Here is a 20,841-nt window from a genome sequence, read left to right as displayed (position 1 = left end):
CAGAAACCACGAATCTAGTGCGAGATTTCGCCATTGTGGATTTCGTAACTCCAAATACGGACGCGCCAAAACAAAGAAATTAAACAAAAGTAGAACGATCTATTCACACTGAGTTATTTAGTGAAATTCCCTGCACTGGTTTTGAGATTTGACAAAATGGGAATTGGGAAGTGTTATGACTCTGACATTTCATATTGACTCGTGAATTTCTGTGTATTCTTATTTTGGGTGCAAACCAATCATGGGGAAAAATCAAGAAGAATGACAAAGATTTAGCATTTGAATATGAACAAATGTACAGTTCTATACTGCAGCAGTGTGAATATGATCAGTAGTGACGCCATGTGTTCTTATCATGTAAAGGATGGAAGGTAAACACGGTCCCACTTTTTCAAGCAAAGAAAAACGACCAGGCAGAAATATCATTTTAATCATAAACTTTATTGTTTCAGATCGGGTTTCTCTCGGTTTATGTAACAATCCACCATCTTCAGCTCAACTTCACATTCCTCGCCCTCTCGAATGTGTAAATCATTCTTCTTTAGTTCCACTGAAGTTACTAATTCACTAAAAGAGCTTCTTAGCAGATTTGCAAAATACATTTTGGTCGAAAAGTGAGCATTTATTCTGAGAAGGATGATTTCTGATCAGTAGCAGGAGCTCTGCAGACGATCCCCCCACTCCTCCCGGATTTCATCGTCGACAGAGCTCACTGTCAAAACTAGTGCACATAGACATGAATGAATATATCTGAATTAAGATTCGGTATCAGCACTGGACCACAGACAGTGTTACTCTGCTGATACAGTTATTATAATATATTAATTGCATTTAGTATTTACCTATAATTAAAATAGGTGTTTATGTACTTACCCAGTGGTATTTACCTGTAAACAAAATAAACAGCCATCAGAGACAGTCTCAATAAAATCCCCAAAACGTTCAACTGCACATGCTCATCCTCCATTTTGTTCAAAACTGCTCAAATAAACCTCATTAAAGCAACTGAGCATAATAACGATCACAGGTCCTAATATTACTGCATTCTTACACCACAGCGCTGTCGAATTCTGGATCCTGATTGGTCAGAAGGTTAGGGTTGAATACATTTCTAGAAGAGTGGCTCTGGCACTAGCGCAGCTACAAATTCTAATATGTTAATGTTTCTATAGTGAATGTAAACGTGCACTAACAGATTATGTTAATGCTTATTTCCCCCTGATGTATGTAGCCGTTGATATGGTGAAGTTCTCTGTAAGGAGGTTTGTGGAAGGTGTCTCGATAAAACACAGGATGCACTTACATTCACCATAGACTGGTGTTTCATCAATGCAGCTGATATCTATTTGATATGTGTTACTACAGTAAAATCTCTTCGTTTCACCCTCCTGCAGATATTTATCAGGATGATAAGTACGAAGAATTTTTGTCCTATCCAGTTTACACGGCGCTAGGAAACAGAAAGCAATAATAAACCATTTCTAAATGTTGTCGAATCACGACTTCATTTGTTCTCTCAGCGTTGTAAAATAGTTGTTTGGTGTAATTAATACTCACGTTTACACACCGGGATCTCCGTCCATTTCCCGTTAACACATCTTATTGTTCCAGGTCCTGTTAGTTTATAAAGTCTCTTACACTGAGCTTTTAATTCATTTCCACCTGCTAGCTCGGTAACGTCTCCATTTTCAATAAGGGGTTGAGTTCCACAATTTCTGACTGAAATCAGAGACAATACGTGTGACGACGTGGAGATTAACGGAATAAATCGTTAATTATAAATATACTGTAGAAAGCACACATATAGCGGGGGGAAATAAGTATTGGAGGCGTCGACATTTGTTTCAGTAAATATACTTTGGTTCCTTGACTTACCTTGCCTCGAAGAACTGCTTTTTCTTAGCGTGGTCAATACTTTTTTCCCGTGTCATTCCACTTTATTTACGGACTTTAATGCTGTGAATTCTTTATATTTCTGGATTTCCTGAGTTAATACCAAAGTCTTGTGAAAATTTCATGTGAATCGCCTCGTTGGAAATATATTTATTTTTGAAAAAAAATGTTGACGTGTTCAACACTTATTTCCCCCACTGTATACGTAACACGACACGCTGCGGGAAGTGTGAATTTGGGAGGAAATTTGAGACTAATGTTTACAGAGTGCCCAAGTCAGGGTGGGATTAGCAAGAGATTGCAGCTAAACACGCAACTTCATTTTTAATAACAGTGTAAAATGTGAGCGATCTGGGAGTGAATTTGTGATCTTTATTACCAGGCAACAGAACCGCATCAGGATCAGGATGTAGAGATCCACCGTGAGGCCCACGTCCTGCACATGAAAGAGTTATTCCAGTCCTTTATAAAAGTCATACACACTTCCAGTTACACTGATTCAGACGCTTATTACATTCCTACTCAACTCTACTAAAATATTCATAAATGAGGCCCAACGTTTCTAAAGTAGAACACCGTGCTCGTGTTTTCACCCTCGACAAATAGTCAGGCCAAAGTTTCGGCTACGAGACGTGTTACCGTGTCCTCTCATCGGGCGTAAAAGGTAGTATTTGTATCTGTACGGTGATATGTGTAACTGGTATGTACTGAGAGAGGTAAATGACGGCCTTGTAATGTCTCACCTTTACACACTGGCAGACTCCAGATTCCACCTTCACACCTCGCAGTATCTGTTCCTTCAAACTCATAGCCGCTGTCACATACAAATCTAACAGTGCGTCCAGTAGCATAGAACAATGTTAAATCTACTACAGGTCGGGCGTTCGGCACGTGTGGGGCAGAACACACCGTTTCATCTCGACCTAAAAACAGAACATTTATACATGGATTTAATTTAGTTGTGTGTGTGTGTGTGTGTGTGTGTGTGTGTGTGTGTGTGTGTGTGTGTGCACATGGAGTAATTTACTGTTCATCAGTGGATTTTAGATGTTCCTGCACAGCATATTTATATTCACAGCATATTTATATTCTCTCTCTCTCTCTCTCTCTCTCCACTGTCAGGCTCGGCCGATGTGTGTAGTGCAGCACGCGGTGGGACTTGAAACGGTTAGCGTACGCTTTAGTTACAGCGTCGAGTGACGTCACAGCTCTGTGAAGTGCGTTTTATGTTTAAACATCCACCCCGAATAAAGTATTTATTTTGTGAAAGAATTAAGAAGTTGTTGTTAATCTACCTATTGATTAAGAAAAATCCCCAACCCAGATTGAGGGGGAATCACGTGTGTGAGGTTTTTCCCATGAAGTAATCTTGTCTTTATTATATAATCACAGCGCTGTTCAGAAATATTAGTCATGTTTGCAATGATGATACTTACTTTTACACACCGGGAGCTCCCAATTTCCATCTACGCACTTTGCGTAATGTTCTCCTACAAACTCATAGCCGGAGTTACATTTAAACGAAACATAGCTTCCAGTACTATAGGAAGTCGATAACCCTACTGTAGGTCGGGCGTTCGGCACACTTGGCGTACCACATAATTTTTGACCTAGAAGAAAAAAAAACAGAACATTTATACACGTCCAGCTTTAAAGTGACATTTTTAAACTGATGTAGTTATGTGTGCGGCACACATGGAGTAATTTCCCTCTGACCGAAGGAGATTTATAACTTAACCCCAAAATTTCGAAAGCATTAAAGTACAGAACTTTTTATTTTATTTTATTGAAAATGGTGTACAGAAGTACGCAAAAAAAAAAAATCGGTGTTCAAAACTGTCTCCTTACGTTACACTGATTCGCAACGGCAAGCTTTATAATAACGATTTATAATTCGAAATGTCGGGTTGGGATTTCGTCTTCGCATGGTCATATCACGTCTGTAAACCGGGGGGGGGGGGGGGGGTACAGGGCAGGTTTGGGGGGTTTAGGGGTCGGGTGCTGGGGTTGCTGGGATGACAGTTGCTTAGAATTGAAACTCGTCATCTAGACGACTGTGTTTAATCTGGAACATTCCAAACGCAATCATCGTTGACCTCTGGGGAACCGGCTGTTTCTTAACAAAAAGGCAAGGCGACAGATCCTGCGCTAAAGTGAGAATTAATATCGGCATGGCTTTTGAGAGGAGGTGAAAACGCAGAGAGCCAAAGAGACCGAAGACGGACGCAAAGTTTATTGGGAGGACGGGCACTCGTCTGTGCTCACCCGCCAGCAGAATAAGACTAGAGAGACGGAAAAGGAGATTACATTAGAGCCATAACTACTATTAGTGTGTGCGTGTATGTATGTGTATATATATATATATATATGTTATACGAGTATGTTATGCTTGTTTTTGTGTAAAAACCTGTAATAATTGTAGGAGGGAGAAATACACTACAGCGCTGATATTATTGTGAGGCTGTGAGCAGACAGTGTCAATGCACTGGGGAAAATAGATAGACCATAAATGTAAAAAAAAAAAAAAAAATATATATATATATATATATATATATTAAAAAAAAACATGATGTTGCTCGTCAGATTTTCCTAACAAGCGACCATATTTACAAAACAAGCCCCAAAAAATGTGATTCTTTCCCCCCAAGTGACTTAGAAACAAAAGTATTATAAACAGCCTACACAACTCTGAGACCTCAAACCATCAGACTCATCACAAATAATACTTGCGAGGATACTTACACACCGGCAGCCTCCAGGTTCCGTCTGCACACGTTGCATATGGGTGTCTTCTTTCAAACTCATAGCCGCGGTCACATCGAAACACAACATAGTCTCCAGACCTATAGGATGACTCTAACGTTCCTGAAGGCTGGGCGTTCGCCACTCGTGGGGCAGTACACCGTGTTGGATCTAGAACAAAATAAACAGATCGTGCGTGGCTTTAAATGTTCATTTACTGTACTTTTTCACACACAGTGTAATTTACCCCTGCATTTTAGTCTTAAACGGCATGTTATTATTCGTCTCAAACACCTGCCTCCCTCCCAAAGCCCTCGTTCTCCTCATGAACCCTTCTTTAATTTATAACGTCTCTGTGTTGTTGAGAAATATCAGGCATGTTTGTAATGAGGACGCTCACCTATACACTCCGGCAGCTTCCAGGTTCCGTCTTCACACTGTGCGGAGTCTGTGTCTTCAAACGTGTAGCCTCTGTTACATATAAACTGAACGGTGTCTCCATGGTTATAGGACCTTCTTAACTCGTCTGCGGGTCGGGCGTTTCGCACAGCTGGTTCACTACTACATGGTGATTTCTCAACTAGGACCAAAAACAGAATATTTTACACATTTGTGGAGTCACTGTAGTAGTTATTTATCGACGTGAACGCACACGTGGTGTAACTTACCTCATAGGGGATTTTAGACTTAACGACCAAATAAATGCTGATTCATTTGCATAAACTATCGTCATGATACACTTTAATCCAAAATCCTACTAGGATTTGCTGGATTCAGCCTTATATTACATCTGTACTAGAGAGCGAAACAGTGTAGAAAAATGACTAAAAGAGTCCTTAAAGTAATGGATTTGGATCAAGATTTGGTTTTGCTCATACACGAGAACTAACTGCAACTCCACTTAACAGCCTGGACAGGAAGCCTGCTCGGGCTACTGATCTAGCCACGCCTGCACTAAGCAGTCATTATTACTATGAGAAAATCCTAATCTTCCATTTTCTTCCATGTATAGGACGCTCACCTATACACTCCGGCATCTTCCAGGTTCCGTTTTCACACTGTGCGGAGTCTGTGTCTTGAAACGTGTAGCCTCTGTTACATATAAACTGAACGGTGTCTCCATGGTTATAGGACCTTCTTAACTCGTCTGCGGGTCGGGCGTTTCGCACAGCTGGTTCACTACTACATGGTGATTTTTCAACTAGGACCAAAAAACAAACAAAAAAAATACAACAAAAAAACAGAAGATTTTACACTTTAGGAGTCACTTTAGTAGTTATTCTATATAGATCTACCACCTCTACCAACCTGTTCTACCACCTCTACCAACCCGCTCTACCACCTTTACCAATACCACCTCTACCAACCCGATCTACCACCTTTACCAATAACACCTCTACCAACCCGCTCTACCACCTTTACCAATACCACCTCTACCAACCCGATCTACCACCTTTACCAATACCACCTCTACCAACCCGATCTACCACCTTTACCAATACCACCTCTACCAACCATATCTACCTCCTCTACCAACCTGTTCTACCACCACAGTTACTGAGAAACAGCTATTTTTGGTAAGCGCAACTCCACCACATAGATAAAACTCTCCAGGAGGGAGCGGCTGTCTGTGGCTCAGGTGATAGAGCGGGTTGTCCACTAATCGTAGGGTTGGGGGTTGGATTGACTCCACGTGCTGAAGTGTCCTTGGGCAGCCCTAAGTTGCTCCCGACGGCAAGCTAGTGCCTTGCATGGCAGCTCTACTACCATTGGTGTGTGTGTGTGTGTGAGTGAATGGGTGAATGAGAACCAGTGTAAAGCACTTTGTAGAATGGCTACGGTTAAAAAAGTGCTGTATAAGTGCAAACCATTTACCAAAATTCTAGGACCAGTTTGCAAAAGTGGACAAGCATGTTCTCACGTAGATTTTCTTCAACTGAACAATTCAACATTCGAAATAATAATGATGATGAGTCTTTACTGGTCACATATACATTACAGCACAGTGAAATTCTTTTCTTTGCATACCCCAGCATGTCAGGAAGTTGGGGTCAGAGTGCAGAGTCAGTCATGATACAGCATCCCTGGAGCAGAGAGGGTTAATGGCCTTGCTCAAGGGCCCAACAGTGGTAGCCTGGCAATTCTGGGGCTTGAATCCCCGACCTTCCGATCAGTAACCCAGAGCCTTAACTGCCAAGCCACCACTGCCCCTTATAAATATACCTATATTGAACTTTCTAGAGTGAGACTATTACTACATTTATGTTTTATGTGACTTACATGGAAATGAATCAAGCAGAACAGACCGCTGTAGATGAGTGTAGTGCAGCAGGCGGCGGGATTCAGAGCGTTAGAACTTACGCGTACACACCGGCAGCCTCCAAGTTCCATCTTCACAAAGCGCATATCGTGTTCCTTCAATCTCGTAGCCGCCGTCACATCCAAATCTTACAGAGCTTCCTGCAGGATAGGACGCTGCTAACTCGTTTTCAGGTTTGGCGTTTGGCACGTGTGGGGCAGCGCACGCCGCATCTAGAACTAGAACAAGGAGCAACATAATCTTTACTCAATCTTTCTCAAACTCAATTGAAACATTGCACATTATATATTACATTATTTTAATAACTCTATTCACTACATCTCTCTCTCTCAACCAGGAATATGAACACAGCGCTGCTCAGAAATATTAGTCTTGTATTAGTCTTGAGGACGCGTACCTTTACACACCGGCAGCCTCCAAGATCCATCGTCACAAACCGCGTAACGTGTTCCTTCAAATTCATAACCGCTGTCGCATACAAATCGAAGAGTTTCTCCAGGACCGTACAACGTTTTTAACGCATTTGCAGGCTGGCCGTTCGGCACACTCGGGGCAAGACAGGATTTTACATCTGGAACAACAAACAGAAGGACCTTTTATACATGTGGCGTTAAATCTTTTACCGATTGATTTATTTGCGTGTGCTTTACCTCCGATCGCAGTGCGTTACAGACCCCTCTGTATGTATTCATTTCAGATTAAAATAAAGGAATAAATAATTTCAATTCCTACGATATTATATTTACTTGGAACACAGCATCTTTACTTTCACGAGTTCTGCCGATTTTAATTTTGATATTTACTTATCAAAAAAACCCAAAACAGACCCTTGACTGTGAAAGTTATTATGATTTTTCTTTTTCTGGATTGTTGGTGTTGTTTGACATCTCCGTCCATGATGTCTGATCAACATCGGTGTTGTTCAGCTGATATGCCGTGGGTATGAATTGTTCCCCAAACTCCTCCAGGGAAATTTCCATCCTCATCCAGAATTTCTGGCATTTTGTTCCATGACTATTTTTTCTTTTTTGCCATTTTATCATTTCTAAAGTAACTGCTAGATAAAGGCAAAGCCTTCCCTGCCGTTAAGGTATCCTTGGGTATACGCCTGGGTAAACTGATCATGAAACAGATCGGATCATGGCAGTCATCGTCTTCGCTTATTCCTACAAGGAGCTACGCTGCAGGACACTTTACCTTTACACACCGGCAGCGTCCAGACTCCATCTTCACACTGTGCAGAATCTGTCCCTTCGAACTCGTAGCCGCCGTCACATCCGAATCGGACAGAGCTTCCAGATGGATAGGATTCTGCTAACGCATCTGCAGGTCGCGCGTTCGGAACGCGTGGGGAAGCACACGGTGCATGATCCAGAACTAAAAACCGAACATTTAGACATTTGTGGATTCGTTTATTTTTTTATTATTTCTTTTTATAATTTACCTCTGATCGTAGCACATTGTTGACTTAACCCCTCCCCCTACAGCTACATAGCAAACGAAAATCTCATCTTTATCAGCACTGCGTTGTTATAATAAAATACAGAAACATTAGTCATGTTTGTAAGGAGGACGCTTACTTTTACACACCGGCAGCTTCCAAGTCCCATCTTTGCACAGTGCATATTTGGTTCCTTCGAACTCGGAGCCGCGGTCACATACAAACCGGACGGAGCTTCCAGTAGGATAGAGCGCCGCTGTAAACTCGTCCGCGAGCTTGGCGTTCGGCACAAATGGGACAGTACATGATGTCTGAACTGGAACTTTATAGAAAACAGAAAAACATAAATACACACGTAACTTTACGTGTAAAATGTCCTGTACTCATGCGAGTGCACAGATGGTGATCGATCGTACAGGGGTTTAGATTGAACCCGCCTGTTAGTATTCATCTCAAACGTACTCACATGTTCACTCCTATTATATTACTTTATATATTATGTTTACTTTAATATACATTTATGATGATATTTTTATATTTACTGAACAGAAACCAAGAACACGACAATGTTAATGTTAACGCAATGAGTGAGCACGTACGTTTACAAACGGGCAGATTCCAAGTTCCATCTTCACACAGCGCATAATGTGTTTCTACAAACTCATAGCCACTGTCACATACATATCTGATAAAGCTTCCAGTGGGATAGGATGCTGCCAGCTCATTTTTCGGCTTAGCGTTTGGCACAACTGGTGCAGTACACGATGACTGACCTAGGACAAAAAAAAAACAAAACAAAACAAAAACAAAAACCCCAGATCATTTGTACATCACGACAACGATGGAACGTTTTAACAGAGCGTGTCGGTCTGTCGAACCCTTTTGTGTGGCAGAGTGGCCATGGTCGAGCGTCAGCTACGGACAGAGAAGTGATGGTTCTCACCTGTATCGTGTTCCCAGCAGTCTACTTATTTGTCACTCTTTGTGTTTTTAGTGACTGCTGTAACGAGAGCGATGCACTTGACTGTGCGAAAGCCATGAGTCCTCGACGGACTCTTTTTGCTGTTGGTTTGTCCGTTTTTGTTGAGTTTTTGAAGGTGTGCTAAAAGGCGCAGGGACCGAATGAACGTGAGCCTGGAGCTCTTTCCGGAAAATTCCGCCTGCCTCCCGAGTCTTCCTCCGCACGCTTACACGCCAGGGTTCTAGATTGGTGCTGAAACCCAGGATCTGGGAGGACTCGGACGCCGCCACGAAAGGCTGCCCGCTTGGCAAGCTCGTAAAGTCCTTCGCCATCCTCCGTCAAACCCAACACCAACTCCATGATGTGCACAACGAGCAGCAGCAGCAGCTCTTCAAAGCCCATGGTCCACACATGATGCTCATCAAGCTCTTCCGAGGCCTTCTCGGAGATTTTAAAGCGTGCGGCGGCTGTGTGGGCATGTCCGAAGAGGAATGGGCTCTATGAGTCCTCCCCTTGTTCTCGGTGGAAACCCTGCTTGCCACTGGCACCATGGACGCGGCAGGAGAATTCAAGCGCCAAAAAGACACCCGAGGAGCACCGGCAACGCTCCTCGACGTCGGCCGCCCCTACGGCCTACGCGGCGGGTGAAGGACTCGTGTTGCCGCTGGCTGGTGGCAGAGGAGCAGGACTCGGAACAGCTCATCGAGCTGGTGGTACTGGAGCTGTATTTGTCGGTCGACTCCTGACAGGAACGGTGGAGTGGGTCCAGTACCACCAGCCCGCATCCTGGATGAAGCCGTTCACCTGGTGGCTCAAATCCAGGCATTTCCTTTTTACCCCCTGCTCTCTCTCACTCGCTGCTCCCCCGACCCCAGCTACCCATGCACCAAATACAGCAATACAAGGGTAAATATTACTACCATGCTAGCCGTGTTATCAGCATGTAAATGTGCTAGTATATAATTACTGAATGAATCATAAAGTTTACTGTTAGGTGCTCGTTATTATCCCTTGCTTTTCTTCCCCACCACTGGCACTGCGCCATTTACCTCTGATCATACAGTATTCTAGACTCAAATCCACCTGTATTATTCTTATTTCCATGTTTACAAGAAGACAGAAGAAAACAGACCAGGATTAAAATCCCCACCCAAGAAGTGAAAAGTTTTTGTATTTCACAGATTATCTCTCCGATTCTGATCTCGCCTTCCGCGATCTCCGAGGTCCATGTTCTGACCCACATCATCACCCACGTTATTCCGCCGATAAGGCCATGGGCTGGAACTCTTTATCGAACCGTAAGCTTTGGTTTAGAAAAGAAACTTTTCACTGTCGATGAACATGAGAAACTCGGTCAATCCGTTACATTACTGTTAGCTTTTCAACGCAAACGTTTCCGATATTACTGAACGCTAAGAGCACTTACCCATCACCGCCTGACATGACCAAACAGAAAAAGCCAGGATAATAATCTTCTTCTTCATCTCTGCTGTTGTTCTTCACCTCGGCTCGCAGCATAAAACCTTCAGGTGAACCACAGACCAGACGCACACTTCTGAACGAGTCGCTTCGTTTATACACAGCGTTAATGATTTACCTTCATGCCTCCCTTTTACCAGAAACCACGAATCTAGTGCGAGATTTCGCCATTGCGGATTTCGTAACTCCAAATACGGACGCGCCAAAACAAAGAAATTAAACAAAAGTAGAACGATCTATTCACACTGAGTTATTTAGTGAAATTCCCTGCACTGGTTTTGAGATTTGACAAAATGGGAATTGGGAAGTGTTATGACTCTGACATTTCATATTGACTCGTGAATTTCTGTGTATTCTTATTTTGGGTGCAAACCAATCATGGGGAAAAATCAAGAAGAACAACAACTGTGTAATGACAAAGATTTAGCATTTGAATATGAACAAATCTACAGTTCTATACTGCAGCAGTGTGAATATGATCAGTAGTGACGCCATGTGTTCTTATCATGTAAAGGATGGAAGGTAAACACGGTCCCACTTTTTCAAGCAAAGAAAAACGACCAGGCAGAAATATCATTTTAATCATAAACTTTATTGTTTCAGATCGGGTTTCTCTCGGTTTATGTAACAATCCACCATCTTCAGCTCAACTTCACATTCCTCGCCCTCTCGAATGTGTAAATCATTCTTCTTTAGTTCCACTGAAGTTACTAATTCACTAAAAGAGCTTCTTAGCAGATTTGCAAAATACATTTTGGTCGAAAAGTGAGCATTTATTCTGGGAAGGATGATTTCTGATCAGCAGCAGGAGCTCTGCAGACGATCCCCCCACTCCTCCCGGATTTCATCGTCGACAGAGCTCACTGTCAAAACTAGTGCACATAGACATGAATGAATATATCTGAATTAAGATTCGGTATCAGCACTGGACTACAGACAGTGTTACTCTGCTGATACAGTTATTATAATATATTAATTGCATTTAGTATTTACCTATAATTAAAATAGGTGTTTATGTACTTACCCAGTAGTATTTACCTGTAAACAAAATAAACAGCCATCAGAGACAGTCTCAATAAAATCCCCAAAACGTTCAACTGCACATGCTCATCCTCCATTTTGTTCAAAACTGCTCAAATAAACCCCATTAAAGCAACTGAGCATAATAACGATCACAGGTCCTAATATTACTGCATTCTTACACCACAGCGCTGTTGAATTCTGGATCCTGATTGGTCAGAAGGTTAGGGTTGAATACATTTCTAGAAGAGTGGCTCTGACACTAGCGCAGCTACAAATTCTAATATGTTAATGTTTCTATAGTGAATGTAAACGTGCACTAACAGATTATGTTAATGCTTATTTCCCCCTGATGTATGTAGCCGTTGATATGGCGAAGTTCTCTGTAAGGAGGTTTGTGGAAGGAGTCTCGATAAAACACAGGATGCACTTACATTCACCATAGACTGGTGTTTCATCAATGCAGCTGATATATATTTGATATGTGTTACTACAGTAAAATCTCTTCGTTTCACCCTCCTGCAGATATTCATCAGGATGATAAGTACGAAGAATTTTTGTCCTATCCAGTTTACACGGCGCTAGGAAACAGAAAGCAATAATAAACCATTTCTAAATGTTGTCGAATCACGACTTCATTTGTTCTCTCAGCGTTGTAAAATAGTTGTTTGGTGTAATTAATACTCACGTTTACACACCGGGATCTCCGTCCATTTCGCGTTAACACATCTTATTGTTCCAGGTCCTGTTAGTTTATAAAGTCTCTTACACTGAGCTTTTAATTCATTTCCACCTGCTAGCTCGGTAACGTCTCCATTTTCAATAAGGGGTTGAGTTCCACAATTTCTGACTGAAATCAGAGACAATACGTGTGACGACGTGGAGATTAACGGAATAAATCGTTAATTATAAATATACTGTAGAAAGCACACATATAGCGGGGGGAAATAAGTATTGGAGGCGTCGACATTTTTTTCAGTAAATATACTTTGGTTCCTTGACTTACCTTGCCTCGAAGAACTGCTTTTTCTTAGCGTGGTCAATACTTTTTTCCCGTGTCATTCCACTTTATTTACGGACTTTAATGCTGTGAATTCTTTATATTTCTGGATTTCCTGAGTTAATACCAAAGTCTTGTGAAAATTTCATGTGAATCGCCTCGTTGGAAATATATTTATTTTTGAAAAAAAATGTTGACGTGTTCAACACTTATTTCCCCCACTGTATACGTAACACGACACGCTGCGGGAAGTGTGAATTTGGGAGGAAATTTGAGACTAATGTTTACAGAGTGCCCAAGTCAGGGTGGGATTAGCAAGAGATTGCAGCTAAACACGCAACTTCATTTTTAATAACAGTGTAAAATGTGAGCGATCTGGGAGTGAATTTGTGATCTTTATTACCAGGCAACAGAACCGCATCAGGATCATTATACATGGCTTTAATTTAGTTGTGTGTGTGTGTGTGTGTGTGTGTGTGTGTGTGTGTGTGTGTGTGTGTGCACATGGTGTAATTTAATGTTCATCAGTGGATTTTAGATGTTCCTGCACAGCATATTTATATTCACAGCATATTTATATTCTCTCTCTCTCTCTCTCTCCACTGTCAGGCTTGGCCGATGTGTGTAGTGCAGCACGCGGTGGGACTTGAAACGGTTAGCGTACGCTTTAGTTACAGCGTCGAGTGACGTCACAGCTCTGTGAAGTGCGTTTTATGTTTAAACATCCACAACCGAATAAAGTATTTCTTTTGTGAAACTCATTAAGAATTGTTGTTAATCTACCTATTGATTAAGAAAAATCCCCAACCCAGATTGAGGGGGAATCACGTGTGTGAGGTTTTTCCCATGAAGTAATCTTGTCTTTATTATATAATCACAGCGCTGTTCAGAAATATTAGTCATGTTTGCAATGATGATACTTACTTTTACACACCGGGAGCTCCCAATTTCCATCTACGCACTTTGCGTAATGTTCTCCTACAAACTCATAGCCGGAGTTACAATTAAACACAACATAGCTTCCAGTACTATAGGAAGTCGATAACCCTACTGTAGGTCGGGCGTTCGGCACCCTTGGCGTACCACATAATTTTTGACCTAGAAGAAAAAAAACAGAACATTTATACATGTCCAGCTTTAAAGTGACATTTTTAAACTGATGTAGTTATGTGTGCGGCACACATGGAGTAATTTCCCTCTGACCGAAGGAGATTTATAACTTAACCCCAAAATTTCGATGGCATTAAAGTACAGAACTTTTTAAAAATTTTTATTTAAAAAGACGTACAGATGTACGCAAAAAAAATCAGTGTTCAAAATTGTCTCCTCACGTTACACTGATTCGCAACGGCAAGCTTTATAATAACGATTTATAATTCGAAATGTCGGGTCGGGATTTCGTCTTCGCATGGTCATGTCGCGTCTGTAAACAGAAAGATGACGCGCCGGCTACTATATCGTGTGTATTGGGCGCGTGTGTGTGTGTGTGTGTTGACAGGGGTACAGGGCAGGTTTGGGGGGGTTTAGGGGTCGGGTGCTGGGGTTGCTGAGGACAGTGGAGCATTTGTAGTTTATTCTTATGACAGTTGCTTAGAATTGAAACTCGTCATCTAGACGACTGTGTTTAATCTGGAACATTCCAAACGCAATCATCGTTGACCTCTGGGGAACCGGCTGTTTCTTAACAAAAAGACAAGGCGACAGATCCTGCGCTAAAGTGAGAATTAATATCGGCATGGCTTTTGAGAGGAGGTGAAAACGCAGAGAGCCAAAGAGACCGAAGACGGACGCAAAGTTTATTGGGAGGACGGGCACTCGTCTGTGCTCACCCGCCAGCAGAATATGACTAGAGAGACGGAAAAGGAGCTTAGATTAGAGCCATAACTACTATTAGTGTGTGCGTGTATGTATGTGTATATATATATATGTTATACGAGTATGTTATGCTTGTTTTTGTGTAAAAACCTGTAATAATTGTAGGAGGGAGAAATACACTACAGCGCTGATATTATTGTGAGGCTGTGAGCAGACAGTGTCAATGCACTGGGGAAAATAGATAGACCGTGAATGTAAAAAAAAAAAAAAAATATATATATATATATATATATATATATATATATATATATATATATATATATAAAAATAAAAAAAAACACGATGTTGCTCGTCAGATTTTCCTAACAAGCGACCATATTTACAAAACAAGCCCAAAAAAATGTGATTCTTTCCCCCCAAGTGACTTAGAAACAAAAGTATTATAAACAGCCTACACAACTCTGAGACCTCAAACCATCAGACTCATCACAAATAATACTTGCGAGGATACTTACACACCGGCAGCCTCCAGGTTCCGTCTGCACACGTTGCATATGGGTCTCTTCTTTCAAACTCATAGCCGCGGTCACATCGAAACGCAACATCATATACGCAACATGGCTTTAAATGTTCATTTACTGTACTTTTTCTCACACAGTGTAATTTACCCCTGGATTTTAGTCTTAAACGCCATGTTATTATTCGTCTCAAACACCTGCCTCCCTCCCAAAGCCCTCGTTCTCCTCATGAACCCTTCTTTAATTTATAACGTCTCGGTGTTGTTGAGAAATATCAGGCATGTTTGTAATGAGGACGCTCACCTATACACTCCGGCAGCTTCCAGGTTCCGTCTTCACACTGTGCGGAGTCTGTGTCTTCAAACGTGTAGCCTCTGTTACATATAAACTGAACGGTGTCTCCATGGTTATAGGACCTTCTTAACTCGTCTGCGGGTCGGGCGTTTCGCACAGCTGGTTCACTACTACATGGTGATTTTTCAACTAGGACCAAAAAACAACAAAAAAAAATACAACAAAAAAACAGAAGATTTTACACTTTAGGAGTCACTTTAGTAGTTATTCTATATAGATCTACCTCCTCTACCAACCTGTTCTACCACCTCTACCAACCCGCTCTACCACCTTTACCAATACCACCTCTACCAACCCGCTCTACCACCTTTACCAATACCACCTCTACCAACCCGATCTACCACCTTTACCACTACCACCTCTACCAACCCGCTCTACCACCTTTACCAATACCACCTCTACCAACCCGATCTACCACCTTTACCAATAACACCTCTACCAACCCGCTCTACCACCTTTACCACTACCACCTCTACCAACCCGCTCTACCACCTTTACCAATACCACCTCTACCAACCCGCTCTACCACCTTTACCAATACCACCTCTACCAACCATATCTACCTCCTCTACCAACCTGTTCTACCACCACAGTTACTGAGAAACAGCTATTTTTGGTAAGCGCAACTCCATCACATAGATAAAACTCTCCAGGAGGGAGCGGCTGTCTGTGGCTCAGGTGATAGAGCGGGTTGTCCACTAATCGTAGGGTTGGTGGTTGGATTGACTCCACGTGCTGAAGTGTCCTTGGGCAGCCCTAAGTTGCTCCCGACGGCAAGCTAGTGCCTTGCATGGCAGCTCTACTACCATTGGTGTGTGTGTGTGTGTGTGAGTGAATGGGTGAATGAGAACCAGTGTAAAGCACTTTGTAGAACGGCTAAGGTTAAAAAAGTGCTGTATAAGTGCAAACCATTTACCAAAATTCTAGGACCAGTTTGCAAAAGTGGACAAGCATGTTCTCACGTAGATTTTCTTCAACTGAACAATTCAACATTCGAAGTAATAATGATGATGAGTCTTTACTGGTCACATATACATTACAGCACAGTGAAATTCTTTTCTTTGCATACCCCAGCATGTCAGGAAGTTGGGGTCAGAGCGCAGAGTCAGTCATGATACAGCATCCCTGGAGCAGAGAGGGTTAATGGCCTTGCTCAAGGGCCCAACAGTGGTAGCCTGGCAATTCTGGGGCTTGAACCCCCGACCTTCCGATCAGTAACCCAGAGCCTTAACTGCCAAGCCACCACTGCCCCTTATAAATATACCTATATTGAACTTTCTAGAGTGAGACTATTACTACATTTATGTTTTATGTGACTTACATGGAAATGAATCAAGCAGAACAGACCGCTGTAGATGAGTGTAGTGCAGCAGGTGGCGGGATTCAGATCGTTAGAACTTACGCGTACACACCGGCAGCCTCCAAGTTCCATCTTCACAAAGCGCATATCGTGTTCCTTCAATCTCGTAGCCGCCGTCACATCCAAATCTTACAGAGCTTCCTGCAGGATAGGACGCTGCTAACTCGTTTTCAGGTTTGGCGTTTGGCACGTTTGGGGCAGCGCACGCCGCATCTAGAACTAGAACAAGGAGCAACATAATCTTTACTCAATCTTTCTCAAACTCAATTGAAACATTGCACATTATATATTACATTATTTTAATAACTCTATTCACTACATCTCTCTCTCTCAACCAGGAATATGAACACAGCGCTGCTCAGAAATATTAGTCTTGTATTAGTCTTGAGGACGCGTACCTTTACACACCGGCAGCCTCCAAGATCCATCGTCACAAACCGCGTAACGTGTTCCTTCAAATTCATAACCGCTGTCGCATACAAATCGAAGAGTTTCTCCAGGACCGTACAACGTTTTTAACGCATTTGCAGGCTGGCCGTTCGGCACACTCGGGGCAAGACAGGATTTTACATCTGGAACAACAAACAGAAGGACCTTTATACATGTGGCGTTAAATCTTTTACGGATTGATTTATTTGCGTGTGCTTTACCTCCGATCGCAGTGCGTTACAGACCCCTCTGTATGTATTCATTTCAGATTAAAATAAAGGAATAAATAATTTCAATTCCTACGATATTATATTTACTTGGAACACAGCATCTTTACTTTCACGAGTTCTGCCGATTTTAATTTTGATATTTACTTATCAAAAAACCCCAAAACAGACCCTTGACTGTGAAAGTTATTATGATTTTTCTTTTTCTGGATTGTTGGTGTTGTTTGACATCTCCGACCATGATGTCTGATCAACATCGGTGTTGTTCAGCTGATATGCCGTGGGTATGAATTGTTCCCCAAACTCCTCCAGGGAAATTTCCATCCTCATCCAGAATTTCTGGCATTTTGTTCCATGACTATTTTTTTTTTTTTTTGCCATTTTATCATTTCTAAAGTAACTGCTAGATAAAGGCAAAGCCTTCCCTGCCGTTAAGGTATCCTTGGGTATACGCCTGGGTAAACTGATCATGAAACAGATCGGATCATGAAAGTCATCGTCTTCGCTTATTCCTACAAGGAGCTACGCTGCAGGACACTTTACCTTTACACACCGGCAGCGTCCAGACTCCATCTTCACACTGTGCAGAATCCGTCCCTTCGAACTCGTAGCCGCCGTCACATCCGAATCGGACAGAGCTTCCAGATGGATAGGATTCTGCTAACGCATCTGCAGGTCGCGCGTTCGGAACGTGTGGGGAAGCACACGGTGCATGATCCAGAACTAAAAACCGAACATTTATACATTTGTGGATTCGTTTATTTTTTTATTATTTCTTTTTATAATTTACCTCTGATCGTAGCACATTGTTGACTTAACCCCTCCCCCTACAGCTACATAGCAAACGAAAATCTCATCTTTATCAGCACTGCGTTGTTATAATAAAATACAGAAACATTAGTCATGTTTGTAAGGAGGACGCTTACTTTTACACACCGGCAGCTTCCAAGTCCCATCTTTGCACAGTGCATATTTGGTTCCTTCGAACTCGGAGCCGCGGTCACATACAAACTGGACGGAGCTTCCAGTAGGATAGAGCGCCGCTGTAAACTCGTCCGCGAGCTTGGCGTTCGGCACAAATGGGACAGTACATGATGTCTGAACTGGAACGTTATAGAAAACAGAAAAACATAAATGCACACGTAACTTTACGTGTAAAATGTCCTGTAGTCATGCGAGTGCACAGATGGTGATCGATCGTACAGGGGTTTAGATTGAACCCGCCTGTTATTATTCATCTCAAACGTACTCACATGTTCACTCCTATTATATTACTTTATATATTATGTTTACTTTAATATACATTTATGATGATATTTTTATATTTACTGAACAGAAACCAAGAACACGACAATGTTAATGTTAACGCAATGAGTGAGCACGTACGTTTACAAACGGGCAGATTCCAAGTTCCATCTTCACACAGCGCATAATGTGTTTCTACAAACTCATAGCCACTGTCACATACATATCCGATAAAGCTTCCAGTGGGATAGGATGCTGCCAGCTCATTTTTCGGCTTAGCGTTTGGCACAACTGGTGCAGTACACGATGACTGACCTAGAACAAAACAAAACAAAACAAAACAAAAACAAAAACCCCAGATCATTTGTACATCACGATGACGATGGAACGTTTTAACAGAGCGTGTCGGTCTGTCGAACCCTTTTGTGTGGCAGAGTGGCCATGGTCGAGCGTCAGCTACGGACAGAGAAGTGATGGTTCTCACCTGTATCGTGTTCCCAGCAGTCTACTTATTTGTCACTCTTTGTGTTTTTAGTGACTGCTGCAACGAGAGCGATGCACTTGACTGTGCGAAAGCCATGAGTCCTCGACAGACTCTTTTTGCTGTTGGTTTGTCCGTTTTTGTTGAGTTTTTGAAGGTGTGCTAAAAGGCGCAGGGACCGAATGAACGTGAGCCTGGAGCTCTTTCCGGAAAATTCCGCCTGCCTCCCGAGTCTTCCTCCGCACGCTTACATGCCAGGGTTCTAGATTGGTGCTGAAACCCAGGATCTGGGAGGACTCGGACGCTGCCACGAAAGTCTGCCCACTTGGCAAGCTCGTAAAGTCCTTCGCCATCCTCCGTCAAACCCAACACCAACTCCATGATGTGCACAACGAGCAGCAGCAGCAGCTCTTCAAAGCCCAAACCCTGCTTGCCACTTGCACCATGGATGCGGCAGGAGAATTCAAGCGCCAAAAAGACACCCGAGGAGCACCGGCAACGCTCCTCGACGTCGGCCGCCCCTACGGCCTACGCGGCGGGTGAAGGACTCGTGTTGCCGCTGGCTGGTGGCAGAGGAGCAGGACTCGGAACAGCTCATCGAGCTGGTGGTACTGGAGCTGTATTTGTCGGTCGACTCCTGACAGGAACGGTGGAGTGGGTCCAGTACCACCAGCCCGCATCCTGGATGAAGCCGTTCACCTGGTGGCTCAAATCCAGGCATTTCCTTTTTACCCCCTGCTCTCTCTCACTCGCTCCTCCCCCGACCCCAGCTACCCATGCACCAAATACAGCAATACAAGGGTAAATATTACTACCATGCTAGCCGTGTTATCAGCATGTAAATGTGCTAGTATATAATTACTGAATGAATCATAAAGTTTACTGTTAGGTGCTCGTTATTATCCCTTGCTTTTCTTCCCCACCACTGGCACTGCGCCATTTACCTCTGATCATACAGTATTCTAGACTCAAATCCACCTGTATTATTCTTATTTCCATGTTTACAAGAAGACAGAAGAAAACAGACCAGGATTAAAATCCCCACCCAAGAAGTGAAAAGTTTTTGTATTTCACAGATTATCTCTCCGATTCTGATCTCGCCTTCCGCGATCTCCAAGGTCCATGTTCTGACCCACATCATCACCCACGTTATTCCGCCGATAAGGCCATGGGCTGGAACTCTTTATCGAACCGTAAGCTTTGGTTTAGAAAAGAAACTTTTCACTGTCGATGAACATGAGAAACTCGGTCAATCCGTTACATTACTGTTAGCTTTTCAACGCAAACGTTTCCGATATTACTGAACGCTAAGAGCACTTACCCATCACCGCCTGACATGACCAAACAGAAAAAGCCAGGATAATAATCTTCTTCTTCATCTCTGCTGTTGTTCTTCACCTCGGCTCGCAGCATAAAACCTTCAGGTGAACCACAGACCAGACGCACACTTCTGAACGAGTCTCTTCATTTATACACAGCGTTAATGATTTACCTTCATGCCTCCCTTTTACCAGAAACCACGAATCTAGTGCGAGATTTCGCCATTGCGGATTTCG

General features: G+C 42.6%; 1 protein-coding gene across 6 annotated transcripts; it reads right to left on the bottom strand.

The window, feature by feature from the left end:
* Positions 1-422: 422 nt before the first annotated feature.
* Positions 423-20,764, bottom strand: LOC108267472 (complement factor H). 6 transcript variants are annotated; one of them, XM_053681133.1, is made up of 17 exons: positions 20,607-20,764; positions 18,946-19,119; positions 18,486-18,662; positions 18,103-18,282; positions 17,302-17,475; positions 16,946-17,122; positions 15,493-15,672; positions 5,657-5,836; positions 5,036-5,215; positions 4,636-4,806; positions 3,330-3,503; positions 2,637-2,816; positions 2,273-2,329; positions 1,558-1,719; positions 1,304-1,450; positions 874-887; positions 423-721 (listed from the first exon to the last, which is right to left on the bottom strand). In XM_053681133.1, the coding sequence occupies exons 1-17, from the start codon at positions 20,662-20,664 to the stop codon at positions 716-718; spliced, it is 2,391 nt and encodes a 796-aa protein (XP_053537108.1). In that variant the 5' UTR covers positions 20,665-20,764; the 3' UTR covers positions 423-715. The 6 variants fall into 6 exon arrangements, with proteins under 6 accessions (XP_053537108.1, XP_053537106.1, XP_053537107.1 ...); XM_053681131.1 differs by lacking the exons at positions 423-721; positions 874-887 and having other exon boundaries at positions 1,194-1,450; XM_053681132.1 differs by lacking the exons at positions 423-721; positions 874-887; positions 2,273-2,329 and having other exon boundaries at positions 1,194-1,450.
* Between the last annotated feature and the right edge of the window lie 77 nt (positions 20,765-20,841).

Source organism: Ictalurus punctatus, chromosome 7 (genome assembly GCF_001660625.3).
Source record: "Ictalurus punctatus breed USDA103 chromosome 7, Coco_2.0, whole genome shotgun sequence".
Classification (NCBI taxonomy): domain Eukaryota; kingdom Metazoa; phylum Chordata; class Actinopteri; order Siluriformes; family Ictaluridae; genus Ictalurus; species Ictalurus punctatus.
Note: the sequence above shows the minus strand (reverse complement) of the source record. Positions and strands in the feature narration are given on the sequence as shown.

What these genes read in the sequence shown, in the direction of transcription:
- LOC108267472 (XM_053681131.1), bottom strand. Translation starts at nt 20,664, where the DNA reads ATGAAGAAGAAGATTATTATCCTGGCTTTTTCTGTTTGGTCATGTCAG. An exon ending in GAGGCTGCCGGTGTGTAAAG is followed by an intron (nt 17,123 to 17,301) that starts GTACGCGTCCTC and finishes TCCTTGTTCTAG; the next exon opens with TTCTAGATGCGGCGTGCGCT. An exon ending in GGAGATCCCGGTGTGTAAAC is followed by an intron (nt 1,451 to 1,557) that starts GTGAGTATTAAT and finishes TCTGTTTCCTAG; the next exon opens with CGCCGTGTAAACTGGATAGG.